The following is a 16,333-nucleotide window of genomic DNA, read 5'->3' as shown; positions in this document are numbered from 1 at the left end:
CCGAGGATCCAGATCCCAATTTAAACAAAACATACACACACTCACTAACACACCCACACATCCATCCACTCACACATCTATACAGCTCCTCACATGTCCCCTCAGAGACCCAAAAACGCACTCACCACAAACCCACTCACCAATGAACACAGCCAATCACACATGCACTCACACACCCACTTACACACCCACACAAACAATCACACACCAACTCACACATCCATACATTCATCTACATACCTACCAGAGACCCAGAAAACCACTCACACACCCATACAGCCGCTCACACACCCACTCAGAGACCCAGAAAACCAGTAACACCATGCCCACTTACACAATCTTTCAGCCACTCACACACCCACTCCGAGACCCTCAGAACATCTTGCACATCCACTCACAGAACCACAGAGGTACTCACACATCCATTCACACACACACACCCACATACACACCCATGAAGCCACTCACACACCCACTCACAGACCCACAGAGCCACTCGTGCACCCATTCATGTGCCCTAAGATAACTATAACTAACGCCCTGACCCTGCAGTACTAATTACCCCACATATTAGATGACTGATGACATCACAGATGACATCATTGATACTATCACTGCAACATTTACAGTGAAATTATTGGTGAAAAACTGTGCTTGATGGGGTCGCGAGTTATGGTTACCTTGGGTATCGAGTTATAGTTACCTTAAATAACTATAACTACTGAATTTCCATGGTTTAGTATGTGTAAAATCCTAACCTAATTATAACGTGCCTGTCACCTTCGTTTTTTCAGTGACTATATGTACACATAAATAAAAATGACACAGGCACCCATGCATCGTATTTATGCTGTATATAAAGCTACATTTAATCAACACTGAATAAAATGATTCAATTATATAGTGCATCTGCTGTTTCTCACTTGTTCTATACTTGTTTGAAAATACAGGGTTTAACAAATAGAAGAATATACACATATATATCAACTTTTACCTGATAAAGTCACTCAAGGCATTGTATTGCTCTTGTAATAAATTTCCTAGAATAGGGTCAAAATCCTGAAATAGAAGAAAACACCAGTGCTGAGTAAAGTAACAATCGCAACTGTTTTTAGAAACGAAAAAATACATATTTAATCATTATCTTATTTGGTCTAGGGACAAAGGAAACAAAGGATAGACTCCTAAATTTGCGTGCACCTCAGAAGTTGAATTGAGATTTAGAAAACGGTTGCCCTCATAAATATTTTGTACAGGTGAGGTCAAGAAGTATATTCCGATTCCCATATTCACCCTCCCTCTATAACATCAAGGAACATGCTAGTTGCAATAGTTTTCATTCTTGTTGCCAGTATGCGGTCTCTTGAACCTTAAGTGTCTGCCTTCAGTTCACAAAAAGCATATTTTCGAAAATGATGCATGACAAATGAATGTTCATTGCAGGCCATATTTGACTCAGTATTTCCCTTTGAATTCTATACTCTGTTATGCAGGGTTGAAAATAATGCACTGGAATGGGATACTCATGATTGCCAAAGAACAACCCGAAAGCACTGGGCTCAAAGCAGGAATATGTCAAAGAAACAGACATTTTAAGCCTCCAACTGAATGTTGGTTCTTCTAAAGATATTTGGGAGGGTTGTTGGTAAAGGAACACTTACCCTGCAGAAAGTGAGTTGTTAGCAGCTACCCACCTTTTTGCCCAAGTTCACAATTACACCTAGAGACTAATTGGTAGTAAAATATACTTTACATGAGGCCTGGGCAGAATTTCAATTACATCGGAGTAATCAGAGTAATTTCAGTGATTCTGCATTACTCTTTGACTCGGAATTACGGATAATAACGGGCTTGCTTCTGGTCACGTAATTAGGAGTAATTTGGGGGGAAAATCGTACTCTAAGAGCACATTTAGCGAACGGCTGCTTGCACTGCTTGAATATTAAGGCTATTTTCTTAGCGCAAAATACATCTTTGTGCCCATTTGGGGACTTAACCTGAAAATCCACCTCCCATTGGATAAACAGGTAAGTCAGGTTTTTAGCAGGCATTAGATCATAGCAATAATCGCGCTTAGCATGATTTTTTTTATCGCTATGCCTGCCTTGCTAATAGTCGATAGCTGTGTTAGCGACTGCTTTCAGTCGCTAACAGTTTGGGTATGCCCACTTTGCATGTCATTAGCGATAAATATCGCTGACATGCAAGGCGGACCCCAAACCGGTCACTATCGCCTAAAAGCTGTCGCTAACTGCTGTTAGCGACAGTAAAGTAATAGGGCAATGAAAAGTGCTGCTAAAGCGGCAATATGGCATTTGCTAATATGCCCCTAAGTTAGGGAAAAATCCTACTCTTGCATATTAGCACTACTTTTTAGTGCTAAATACATCCTTGTGCCCATTTTGGATGTAAGGGTGCTTTAATGCGTGCGAAAATAGCAGTGAATTCAGATTTACTCATCTTGCATCATTCAGTAGAATCTTGCAGGACTTTTGGGGTAATTCTGTGTGATTGCACTGCACAGCATTAAGCAAGTTATGTCCACCCCTACTTTATATATGCAATTACTCACTCACTAAGAGATTGTTCCTTTTTAACTTGAATGAGTAGCTTATTAGATGTTATTTTTGCCTTTGCATTCCGGCAAATGTAGTTTTGTTTTTCATCATAGGTCCAAGACTACAAGAACCAAAATCTAAAGAAAAAATCATCCGGAATCGGTGGACCTCTCATACCGAACTCATGGCATTTGTAATATTTACTCACTCATTACTCATTAAATCGCTCTATCTCACCTCTGTAAAGAACAATTTTTTCAAAGTTTGGAAGTTACTGAAATATTTTTAAGAATCAGCAGTGCAGCGCAAGTGTGTGGATAAAGATCAGAATCAGATCAGAATCAGACCTGTCACACAATGAGATACAAATGTCACAGTATTCTGGTCACTAATAGAGTAATTCAGACCAGTTCAAGTGTGTGTATCACAACTCCAGTTCTTCAGCACCTCCCCCAGTGCATACATCACTATTCTGCCAATACCAGCATTGTTGCATATGATTGCTAAAGTGATACTCGTCCCACTATAGTGTGTTGAACAGGTACTTTAGTAATACAGATCCTGTCATAAATTCCGCTGATGACTCTTAGCATGAAGCCCTTGTCACATTTATCCGCTGGTTAGTATATGCATTTATAGCTTGTCACACCTGTTTGCAGGTTACTGAAGGAAAAAGCTTGCCTTCAAATTGAATACAGTGCTTAACTGGGAGTAATGGTGGGTAGTAAAGTTTTGAGGGCCGATTATGCTGAGTAGCTGGAGAAATGATCCTGGTATTGGTGGCCGAGAACTAAAAACGTTTTCTAGAAAGAAGGGGGCGCATTTTTTGCTTGCATGGAAAGCGACCATCATGCAGATTTCATGTGCAATTCTACAATGCACTGTGTTCTGAAAAATCATCTCAATTGAGATGTCATAAGTGTTGTAAATATTTGACATGGTAGAAGTCATAGGCAAATATATAACCAGCACATTGAGAAGGCGGGAGTTATAGTTAAAGCAGTATGGCGAGTAAGGTGAGAACACTGTGTACAGAGGTGCGCAACTTATAGTGATTTGAAGGTGGTGTGTTAAGTTAAATGTAAGTTATAAGTAACACTGTGTATGTAGGTGCACAACTTATAGTAATTAGAAGGTGGTGTGTAAATTCTAAATTTAAGTTATAACTATAACTTTAGCATTTCTAATGTTTTTGAAGCATGAGTATGGTTTGTATGGAAAGAATAAATAACGTTTTTCTAACTATACCTTATCTCTAACCTTTGGTTTTTTCATGGAATTTAATGGTTTTTATGTATGTATTGAAAGTGAGTTTCAAATCGTAGCATTTACTGTTATTTATTAAGGTCTCATTAATTGAAGTGTCGTACAGTAAAATGAAGAAGAGTTTTTTACAGTTGAGTGTCATAGGGTGCAGTATTGTATAACAGATTTCAGTGCATTTTAACAGAAGGTAGTAGAGTAGAGTGGAAAACAGTGTAGTAGAATGTTGTAGAGTGGAGTTGTATAGAGTACAGTAGTATGTTGTTCAGTGGAGCTGCATAGAGTGGATGATTGGACACTGGCAGAGAGCAAGGTAAAGTCTCAAACAGTGGAGTACAGTTCAGTGGAGTTGTGTAATATATTAATGAGTAAAGTATAATACAGTGTATTAGAGTGTAATAGAGTAGAGTGGTGTGGAGTGGAATATTGTGTAGGTGCGTAGCGTATAGTCAAGTAAACTCTTATAAATTGGTAGGGTGTCTCCAACAGTAGAGTGGAGTGCTGGATCGTACAGTATTAACAAGTATTGTTCAGTGGAATACAGTGTTGTACAATGGAGTCTACAGGCATAGATTGGAGTGTAGAGTTAGACAATGGAGTGTACATGGATAGAGTGAAGTAGTGTCTTGTAGGCTGCCATAAAGTGCAGTATAGTTTTATAGAGTGCAGTTCTGCAGAGTGGAGCAGAATGTTGTATAGTGGAGCCATGCAGAGTGCAGTGGCATACACTACAGTGGCATGAAGTGAAGTGCTGTGCAGTGGATTATCTTATAGGGAAATAGCATACAGTGAAATACCATAGAGTCTAATAGTATACAGTGAAGTGTAGAAGAGTGGATTACCATAAAGTGGAACAGAGTAGATTGGAGTATCACAGCGTGGCGTGCCATACACTGGAATAGCGTACACTGTAGTGGAGTAGAGTGCAGTGACGTACAGTGGATTAGCCTACAGTAGAGTAGCGTACAGTGGATTGGTGTAGATTTGAGTGGGGTACATTACAGTGAGAGAAACTGGAATACCATATAGTGGGGTGGCGTACAAGGGAGTGGCGTCAATGGAATAGAGTAGAATGGAGTGCTGTAGAGGGGTTTGGTGCACATTTGAGTGGCGTACAGTGGAATAGCATAGGGTGCTGCGGTGTACACGGGAGTGGCGTACAGTGGAATAGCGTATAGTCGAGTCGCGTGAAGTGGAGCTGCATACAGTGGAGTGGTGTCAGTGTGTGGAAAATGACCAAAATTAGGTATATATAAGCGGCGTTCATTCATGTTCACCACAGCCACTGTTGAAAGTAAAGTGAGAATCGTGAAACAGTGGCCACGCCATCTTGTCCCTTTTAGGCCCCATCATGCACGTAAGTGGCAGCCATTTTGTGTGTCGTGGCTTCTCTGCCCACTGCCAATAGCCTGCGCGTCTCTCCCCCTCACTCCCCGGCCTCGCAAGCATTCCCCCGTGCCCCGACAGCCCCCGGTCTCTCCTGCTTGGGCCATAAGCGCACCTCTAAACGCAACCCTGTCTCCGAGCCACATCCCGTGCTGAACCCCCTCACTCTTTTCATCTCATTCAAAGAACAGGCCCTTTTGATAACCTCTTCCTCCCTGCCCGATTGTCCGGCCTGATCCCAGGCCATCACCTAGCCCAACAGATGCAGTTTATTGCCCCCTACAGTAGGACCTCGCCTCACATCAAAGGAGCAGGGATTAATCAATGCTTTTGCACCCCGAAGATCCGACTGATCACACACATCCCCGTTCCCAGCGGAATGTCCAGCTGCGCGATAACCACCACATGCTGAGATCGGGGTGGGAACTCTACTATAGATGTGTGTGGGAACGGGCCTGGACCGGGGATTCCGAGGATGTCTTTTCTGTCCTTCAAAGAAACATTACGGATGCAGTGTATGTAATAAAGCCATAAACCTGTGTATAAGAGGCCAGGCCTCAGAGATGCGGTTAGAGCACCTCGAGAAGATACCCTGTTGTCTGATTTGACGTGTTCTGCTCCGTCGGAATAAACTCCTGTTTCCTGCCTTCTGTCTCCAACGCCTGCCTCTTTGTTTGGTAATCTCGAATGGTATGAGAGGCGGCTAACGCCGGGCAAATACTGAAGGGTTCTTGGTCAAATTCGGCCCTACCTTTTCACAATTGGCGTCCCAAACGTGGGGCCCATCAGCGACACGTGGATCCAGTGGGAGAGGTCCCAACGACAGAGTGAACGACTGCAACGATCGGGAAGTGCACCTGCCCGATAGACCCTCGTCTGGCAGCCGATCATCCGAACTTCACTGGTTCCGAGCAGACCTCTCTCGAGTGATCTACGGTCCTGACTGGGAACCATCAGGAGTGCCACAGCAATTACGGAGAATAGAGGACGATCAGGCGCTGGAAGCGGAAGACGAGAAACTGTCCATGCGGTCCGGGTAAGGTCGTGTAACACGACAAATTGCGAATTGATTGTTTGATTGTTTGAAAATACTAGTATTACTCATTTGATTGTTTCTGAGAGATTCTCTATTTGCAAACAAGCACAGAGTCGCAATACTCTGTTTAGTCTTTGCAGATAGTGAAGGATAGGTAACGCAGGCTTTTGCCCCCGTTGTAATCCGTCGTGCCTATTTTTATCCCTCATTTGATTGATTGTTTATCCGAACACATTGATTGTTCGGAATTGGTTCTCTTTGGGTTATTCTCTATTCAAAAATAAGCACAGAGTCGCAATACTCTGTTTAGTCTTTGCGGATAGTGAAGGATAGGTAGTGCAGACTTTTGTCCCCTTTGTAACCCGTCATGCCTATCTTCGCCCCGTTTGTTGGTAGTTGGTTCAGCCCGGACCGCTTATTAGAGGTAGATCATCCGGCTCCACCGGAGGACACCCCTAATAAAAAGGACATATATATAAAAATACGGATTAGCCGTTGTATCGTGCTAGCAAACTATAACATAAAAATCGTTAGGGAAAACAAAAGGAATCGAACAAAATCAGTAGGCCACTGATGGGATCTTTTTGACCCCGCTAAAATAGAAACATTAGGAACAACCCCTCATGAGAAATATGAAACTAGTGAGAAGAACCGAGCTCGACGCCATGATGGCCGCAAGACAGCTCGGCTCCGTCGCCCACCCCGCCCAAATAACAACAAAACCCTATGCAAATATTATAAATATATACAACACTCCAGCAAAGTAACATGTTAAAACGTTTTATTATATAACTATTTACATGGCAGCCGGCTGCAACAACAAACCCAACGCATTCGCCGTCTGCTTAACGCTGTTCCTGTCCCTCCTTCAATGTTGGGCTACTTTGGGCTACTTTTTAGTTGGCTTTGGGCTATAGAAAATCTACAAAAGCCATCAGCCGGCGAGGTAGCGTCGGTGGCGGCCCGTTGTGTGAATAGGCCGGAGGCAACCCAACGCGCCGAAGCCCGTCCCCAGATCTTCCAGAGGTGATGTCCAGCAAGTTGTGTGCGGGGGATGCCTTGCTGATGGCTCCCCCCTTTGTTGCCTGGTCCAGCCATTTTTACCTGCGCCAGGAGATGGCGTGGGGCGCCCGCAGATGGCGTGGGGCGCCCGCGGAGAGGCGGCGCGGACGGCCCCCTCTCCCCTGCCCCCCCCAGGTGGAGGCTCCTCTCTCGCACTAAGACTGCCATTAGCGTTCCACTCAACGAGCCCCCGCGGTTGACTGGCCGGGGGACCAGCTCCGGCGGCTGTGGTGAAGGGCAGCTGCGGGAGGGGGGGGGCTCTCAAAATGGCGGCCGACACCCCGGATTTTGGCCTGGTCCATTAGGATGGCTCTGGGCTACCTTGGAACTTGGATGCTTGCCTGCTCGGGCATGAGCCCCACTCTTGAAGACATCCTCTCAGTTTTAAAGATTCTACGAGAGTCGTTGGCCCTCGACTCCTGCGGGCTTCCGGTGGGGGCAACCGCCACTGTTGCTCGACTATCCCCCATGGATATGCCGCTGCCCCGGGCGACCGCCGCCTTATCCACATCTGGTGCCAAAGGAAAGACTGATTCAACGCATCTGTGGAGGGATACGCCTGCTGTCCCGCTCTCCGGAGTGGCCACAACGTTGTCACAAGATGGTGGTGCTCTCATGCTGACACCGGCCTTTGTCCGAATTACTAAGAGACACTGTAGACTGCCAACTCGATCAGCTCCGGTGGGACGTCAGCGTGACCCGGTGGGGAAGATTTTGCCTTCCTCGCCTTTAAGTCGCGGTTCATGCCGCCTGTCCCTTCTGCTGGCGTTAACGAAATTTTTTGAACTGCCGAAAGGGATTCTGGTCCGGCCGCTAGTTATTGGAGGCATTCGAACTATACTTTGGACCCGCCTGGCCTCGACCAAAATGGCGCCAGTATGGGCGGGACTTGCAACTCCTTATGATAATTCTAGTTACTTAGCCTTGATGTTATGGGGGATGTATGCGGTCTTTGTGCACATGGCGGGTGGGGAAGTGTACTGACTGAGCATGCGGACAACCCATTTGATGTCGGGTTTATTTACTATTGATTATTGTATTATTAAAAGCTCCGAGGTAATGTTACTTATGATACTCGCCCATGGTATGCGTATGAACGATTTTATTGTAACTGATCCTGTTATACTTTCAATTATAAAATCAACCTTCACTGATCCTGCAACCGTTTGTCATGTTTAGTTTTTTTTCCAATTAAATGGCTCGCTCGTTACGTACTCCTATACTACAGTGTAGTCTCTCCTTACCTCGTGCGTTTCCCGTCTGCCCCGTGGCCGGCCTGTATGGTTGGAGGCCCGTATTTGAATGCTGACATTTTTACAATCAAGGTTTAAAAAAAATATATATATATGGAACTAGCATCGTAACAGTCATTTAGATTGATAGGGTTGTTTTTTTAAATACCATGCTCTGCGAACAGGAACAACCCTATACCACCATAAACCTTTTCTTTTCCTCGAATGAAAACATGAATCCTTCACCCCCCCACCTTATACTGAATACCCCTGGCCTTTGACCCTCTCCTACACGTGGTCTGTACTACTGCCCTCGGGCGATCTATGTAATGAACAGACTACCATTGGTTATCTTTGCCGCACTACCAGTTCCTCTGGGCTTCAATGCCGAGACATAAGGGACTGCATCCCAGAGAGATGAGTCAAGTATGTGATAGGTAAAAACATTTTCGTGTTTATGCGCGCTGATGTGCTTTGAACGCTGCCCCCCCCCTCTTTTCCTTTTTGCAGGTTACATCGGAATTTCAGCTGAAGTATGGAGAAGACCTAAAACCGCACCGTGTTCCACGCGAGGTAAATAGGCTAGCTCTGTGAGACGGTACATTATATGTAGGAGCTATCTCTGGGAGCATGAAAAATTGTATGGTATGAATGTGCGCATGGGCCCTGATTTGTACGGTATGAATGCGTATGTGTGGCGCACGTCTGGGTCAATAAAAGAATGCTTTTTGTGTATGATTGAGGCGTTGATCGAAACGGTTAATGGGATAGGAAAATTAAGCCCAAACATGGTACCTGCATGTAAAAGACGAATAAAAATATAGCACTTTCCTTACTTAGGAACGACTCTCTCTGGAGCTAGCGAATGGGAGAGTGGCCTACACCAGAAACTTGAAGGCTTATTTCAGTACGACGAACCCAACCCCAACCGATACCCCAAATGTACACCCAAAATAATGCGCACCAGTGAGTCAATTTATTTGCTGACTAAATAAGAAAAGTTAAAGAGTACCCCGGGTTGGGGTTCATCCAAAATCCCCCTCAGCCCAGATATTAGGGATATTGTTATTTTTTAGATTTACCCCTTCTTCTTCCACCCTCATAGAAAAGTCAGAATGGTTGTACCATCGCACGTCCGACTGACACCCCTCCTTTACCTCAGCTTGGATCATCATTTGCTAGATGTTGGAAGACCCCACCGTGAGTATAAGCACGACTGGACTAGTGTCCGACCAATCAAAAAGGAGTAGGTATTTTTGAAGCGAGGTTAGCAACAAAAATTGTCTACTATTAGGAAGGAAGGAGAACAAAGAGCTCGACCCCCAAAATGAATTAAAGGGAATACTGAGAATACGCAACATGCATGACAAAGTCCTTTTGCCCAAAATAGCTCTGTGTTCTGTCTTAGGTTTCCATACTTGATGTATGTACTGTCGCACCGTATCTGGTATTTGTGTGTACGTAAACTATAAATTTATGTTTTCTCTCAGCTTGTGTTTTATACGTGAAACCGACCCGTACTGTTCTATATGTGTGCGCACTGAATAACCTATTATTATACACGTCTCTCTCTCTCTCTCTCTTTATGTTGTACGTGTACTAATAGCCTATTTGGTGCACACGACGCTCTCTCCCTCTGAGGGCTCCCTTGCTCCCCTTTTGAATAAATGACGACACTGTGCCTCGCCGGCACAGGTATAATTGCCTTTAGACACACCGGTGTTTGAACAAATTGACAGAAACAAAACGATCGTATTTTGCCATATTACTACCTCTCCTTTCTGTAAAATGATGGAACTTAATTGGCTGAGAAAGAAAGGACAGGTAAGACGACTAATGTCCCCTAATCTGACCCTTAAAAGGGACCTATATGTCAGTGGCTTTTGTTTTAGTGCTTTAGTAACACCACCCTCATCATTTGGATTACCACCGCCCATTGCACAAAAGTAGAATGTCCGAAACGTCCCCGTTTTTCCAGAATGGTCCCAGTTCTGTAACCAGCCGTCCCAGAAAATCTTAAAGACTGTAGCTGATGACCTTGTTTTTAAAGATAAATCGTCCAAAAACTGATGAAAGTTAGCCGTTGCTGTCAGAAAAGAAAAAGAAAAAAAATGCTTAACGTATGTCCTTCCCTGGAAAAAGTAGCTGTAAGCCCATGATAATAAGCACTTCACACTTTTTATGAATTAGCAGACCTTGAAGAAAAATTTAGCCCAACAGGATTTGTTTTAGAAAAACACAAGTCTCTACTGGAGGAGCCGGTTTGAATTCGACGAACCATGTAATTGTTGGATATCAGACTTCTTGCCACGCTCGCGAATATAACAGGAATAAACACCAGACAGGCATGATGTTTGAAAATAGAAAGATACTTGCAGACCTGCACCACAGCCATGATGCATGAGTTAACAGCATACACCGATGTAAGGGTTACTAAGCATCCACCCTATCGTGACCAATAAACGTTTCCCCAACTACTTGGGGTTGTGAGAGAAATTAAAGTGTGTAACCATCTTCCCCTGCCAGTTCTTTAAGACTTGTTTTTTTGTACTCATTTAAAGATAACGTGCGGTCGTCGGAGGAGAGGGGCCGGATGTGACGCACAGCCTGGCTGCAGATCGGGGAATATCTATGACCTCGACCAAGGTGGAGCCACAGAGCAAAGAGTTGCGGGACAAGGCACCATTCTCAACGTGGGAAGTGAAGGAAAGAAGGGCTGTCCAGAAGCCCCTGCATGTTGATGAGCTTGTGCCGAAAGTCCCAGCCCATTGTGCCCGATTGATGGGCCCACTTGCTTGAAATTTTCTGCCCTCCTTGGTCCGTTTCAGACCTGATCCCACTCCACCCTCTTTTCCCTCGGCCTCCCAAAGCACGCCCCCATCACCCCTTTTTTCCATATGGAGTTTTTTTTTACTTGACTTAAAGAGGAAACACAGCACAAAAGATAGAATAGGGTTTGTCCCGAAAGAAGAACGGAATACGGGTACCCCGACTAAAGTACTTATGGTAGATTAGTTAGGTAACAGGACAAACAGGACTGTGGTCCGAGAGCAAAGAGTGGCCACACCCTGCAACGCGAAATCTGAATCCGAGCTGGACGCATGGCTCCACCGCCGGTGCTCAACAGTGCCAACGAAAGAAGAAAAACAATGAGAGCCTACCAGTGATGGCTCGCTGTAATAAGACACTGGAAAGACGAACCCTTTTTGAACATTGCCACCCCTTGACTGTCCCTTGTATTAAGTTGAATTCCTCTCCCAACCACTTTGTATTGATTATCACCCAATTGAGCTTTCGAAACCTTACATCAGTCACTTTCAACTGTACATGGATAACTAAGAAGGCGTTAACTCTGTATCTTGATGATTGTAGAACACCAGTTATGCACTTGAACATGCTGTCTAGTTTTGACCGCCATGGAGTCCAGACCTCAAGTGATAATAGCCCTTATCCTGCCAGAACATTTTTGTATGGCATCATGTTTGTATTCGGACGAATCTCCTGCATCGTCTAAAGTAATGTCCCCGCCCCCAAGGTCTAACGTATGACGCAGCTAATGTAATTTTGTATGCACTGTCTCCCCACCCATCACATTGACTACATATGGTTATGTACGATTCTGTCTGCATTGATAGCAGAATCATTTCCATCTGCCTGTAATGCATATGGGCTACCAAAGCGAATTGTATAACTAATGTCAGCTTGTACATCCTCAGTGTAGAGAAAGGACGTAGCAAACTTTAGAATATATGCTGACCCTAAACAGACAGGTATTGTTATATACTGTACAGCATTAAATGAAAATATACCAAAGCAGTAGTCTAACCGCTACCATTGGAGGCTACTACGAGCAGACCCCCCCTTTTGGAACGCTTCAACTCTCGAATGAAGGTTGCCTGACCTAGATGATCATCAAAATAGCGTATTGACCTACGGAACGACCTTAAGACGACATATATATAAAAAAAAGAAAATAGATGTCCTTATTTCGTGGTATCATCCTAAATCGGCAAGAAAAAGACCACATGGATTGAAAGACAGAAATAAAATCAAGCAGCTATTCGAGAGTTATGCAACTAGGAAGAATTCTTCACAAATATATATGGATATAATTCTATTTAAATCCCTGAACCACATAAGAAATTACCCGCGCCAAAGGGCATCAACATAACATTACGAGTGTGTTATAAAGCTAATGCCATTCAAGTCAAGCGACTCCCATAGGGACCAGAATTTCCGTGTGTTTTCACACAATCTCTTTTTACATGTCTTTATAGCATTGTCTGTATATATGTTATGTACGAATGACGGTCACCTGACGAAGGCCCTTTGGCCGAAACGCGCGTAGTTCTATTCAACCGCATTGCCTTCATCTAACTTTCCAACGACTGGTTATATCGTATTTCATCCCCCTTTTTCTGTTTAGTCCTATGTATATATATATTATTCTTGCACTGTGTCACTTGTAATATGTCTCATCTATGGAATTTGAATGTTATTTACAATAATCACACATGTTTTTAATTGAAGACAAAAAATTAATAAGAGAAAAATAAGAAATATACCATAACTGAAATAAAAAGATTTAAAATAATTTGCTGTTAGACTACTGCTTTGGTATATTTTCATTTAATGCTGTACAGTATATAACAATACCTGTCTGTTTAGGGTCAGCATATATTCTAAAGTTTGCTACGTCCTTTCTCTACACTGATTATTTTCCCTACGAATAGCAAACTTAGTATATTGTAGGGGTCCCCTTTTTTCCATTAGCTTGTACATCCTCACCTATGACATGAACAGGAATGAACTAACTTATGATAAAAACTGGGGACTGTGGAAAATGACCAAAATTAGGTATATATAAGCGGCGTTCATTCATGTTCACCACAGCCACTGTTGAAAGTAAAGTGAGAATCGTGAAACAGTGGCCACGCCATCTTGTCCCTTTTAGGCCCCATCATGCACGTAAGTGGCAGCCATTTTGTGTGTCGTGGCCTCTCTGCCCACTGCCAATAGCCTGCGCGTCTCTTCCCCTCACTCCCCGGCCTCGCAAGCATTCCCCCGCGCCCCGACAGCCCCCGGTCTCTCCTGCTTGGGCCATAGGCGCACCTCTAAACGCAACCCTGTCTCCGAGCCACATCCCGTGCTGAACCCCCTCACTCTTTTCATCTCATTCAAAGAACAGGCCCTTTTGATAACCTCTTCCTCCCTGCCCAATTGTCCGGCCTGATCCCAGGCCATCACCTAGCCCAACAGATGCAGTTTATTGCCCCCTACAGTAGGACCTCGCCTCACATAAAGGAGCGGGGATTAATCAATGCTTTCGCACGCCGAATATCCGACTGATCACACACATCCCCGTTCCCAGCGGAATGTCCAGCTGCGCGATAACCACCACATGCTGAGATCGGGGTGGGAACTCTACTATAGATGTGTGTGGGAACGGGCCTGGACCGGGGATTCCGAGGATGTCTTTTCTGTCCTTCAAAGAAACATTACGGATGCAGTGTATGTAATAAAGCCATAAACCTGTGTATAAGAGGCCAGGCCTCAGAGATGCGGTTAGAGCACCTCGAGAAGATACCCTGTTGTCTGATTTGACGTGTTCTGCTCCGTCGGAATAAACTCCTGTTTCCTGCCTTCTGTCTCCAACGCCTGCCTCTTTGTTTGGTAATCTCGAATGGTATGAGAGGCGGCTAACGCCGGGCAAATACTGAAGGGTTCTTGGTCGAATTCGGCCCTACCTTTTCACAAGTGGAGTCACAAATACTTCAGTGGCGTGCAGTGGAGTGGGGTAGAGTGGAATAGAATATATAGTCGAGTGTTGCAGAGTGGAGTGTTGACCAATTGAATAGCATATAATGGAATAGCGTAGAGTGGAGTTCTGTACAGCGGATTAGTGTGCTTTGGAATGCCTGTAGGAAGCTGGCTTCTTATGTTGTGATGCCAATGTAACAGCACACCATGCAAAAAGTCCAGACAATCTCATGTGGTTTACAGGGCTAACTCTAATAATCCAAAGTGATGTGTTTGTGGTAGGGTACTTGAGAAGCTTAGAGTTATCAAAGAGGAGTGTTAAGCATTTGTTCTACACACACAGTCAATAAATGGTTCACACACTTAATAAGAATTCCAAGACCAATTCATGAAAATAAAGTCGATGTTGAATTGAATTTAGATGCCAAGATCTTTAGAATAACTTAAGCACTTTCAGAGTTATCGATTTTTAAAGAAACAGTAAAAATGCTCAAAGAACAGTTTATGCGGTATGAGCCTCGTACACAGTAATGTTATCCTATGGGAGAAAAACATACAAAGAAAACAGATACTTGCAGTCAGAGTTCGGGGATGTCCTTTTGGACTTACGGTGCTAGGGGGCCAAGGTCCAAAGAACCACAAGCATTTTAGGTTACCTGCCCAGGGGTGACCAGGTGTAGAGGTGCTGGTCTGGATAGTAGCCTCAAGCGCTACACTGAGGAAGTCAATGGGGAACTGAAACAAAGGCTGCAAGGAGAAGTTTGGGTGACCCCCAAGGGTAGCTCAGGTTGTGAGGATCCCTGGGCCAAGGGGGCTCAGTCAGGAGTCATTGCCCTGAGTCATGAAGCTTGGGTGCAGAGAGTCTTGGCTGGCTGCCAACTGGAGGTCGAGGTTCTCAAGGTTGTCGATCGGTTCTGCAGACAGAAAGAAAGAAATACAGCATGGCTGCTCTAGTCGTGGATCTCATCTGTCCTGAAGTCCCTCATCATGCAGGAGGATTTCCAAGGTGGTGGTGTCTGGACTGAATATCGAACAAGCCTTGCTGGTGCAAGTGTCCCGGTGCTCAGGGTATTGAAGCACGGAAGCTCCTGGTGGGTCTATGGTCTCGAAACTCGGTAAAGAGATGGTGCTGACTTCCTAGAGCCACGGAAAACACCTCTTGAAGTGTTGCTTTCTTGGTGGGCCCGATGGGCAACAACCCGGTGAACCGGATAGATGCAGTTGGTGCCTGTAGATGCAGGGGGATGGCTCCTCTATCCCAGGGGAGATGAAAAGTAGTTTTCGAATTGCTTGGCAGTCCTCCAAGTGTTGGGGAGGATGAACAGCCACAGGACAAGTAGGGTCTTTGCAATTGTCAAGGAGCAGCAACTAGGATGGGTTTGGAGTCAATTTCGGTGTAGGTCCTTAGTTCTTGCAGTGTCGTCTCTTCTGTTGTCCTCTTCAGTTCCCAGGAAGTTGAATCTGAGGACCTGGTGTTGGGGGACCCCTAAATACTCAATTTAGGGGTGTTTAGTGGAGAATATGGTAATAGCCAATGGTCTGCTTACCAGTAGGGTGACTAGACCCCCTATATGACCACTTCCTGTAGGGAGTGGGTATAATCCTGACCCGGAAGTCCCTATTTAACCAAAAATAAAGAGGGTGAAACACTTCTTTGGCTGTTCATTTCAGGTAGTACACATTAGGGGTGTGACGTGCCTGTGAGGGAAACAGGTCTCCTGAATATCTAATTTCCCACCTCCTCTGATGCCAGATCCCCAGAGTAGAGGGCAGCAGACACTTTGAAACCTCTTGACTTGATGTGCTAAATTACTAGCCATCCTTCAGGAGAAGATGAGAAAACTGTCCACTGAGCATGCATTGTTCCTGACCTCTGAGAATGTGGGCTCTCCCTTGCAGAGAGGCAGAAACTTGTTTGTGGTGACAGGCTTTAAGATACCTGTCAGCCAACACGCTGATGGCCCGACTACGACTTTTGGCAGTGGGAGCAGGCAGCCCACCTCCGCCGCACCCCCACACTGCCAAGAGTCGCTGCC

At 44.7% G+C, this 16,333-nt stretch overlaps 1 protein-coding gene across 1 annotated transcript in view; it reads right to left on the bottom strand.

Moving 5' to 3' along the window:
• LOC144821751 (uncharacterized) overlaps positions 1–16,333 on the bottom strand; it is a 1,041,341-nt gene that overhangs the window by 661,402 nt on the left and 363,606 nt on the right. The window contains exon 8 of the mRNA XM_078678951.1: positions 995–1,059. Within this exon, the coding sequence (XP_078535077.1) occupies positions 995–1,059 (65 nt within the window). The remainder of the gene's footprint in view (positions 1–994; positions 1,060–16,333) is intronic.

The sequence above is a fragment of the Lissotriton helveticus genome, chromosome 2_2 (genome assembly GCF_964261635.1).
Source record: "Lissotriton helveticus chromosome 2_2, aLisHel1.1, whole genome shotgun sequence".
In the NCBI taxonomy this organism is placed as follows: Eukaryota; Metazoa; Chordata; class Amphibia; order Caudata; family Salamandridae; genus Lissotriton; species Lissotriton helveticus.
Note: the sequence above shows the minus strand (reverse complement) of the source record. Positions and strands in the feature narration are given on the sequence as shown.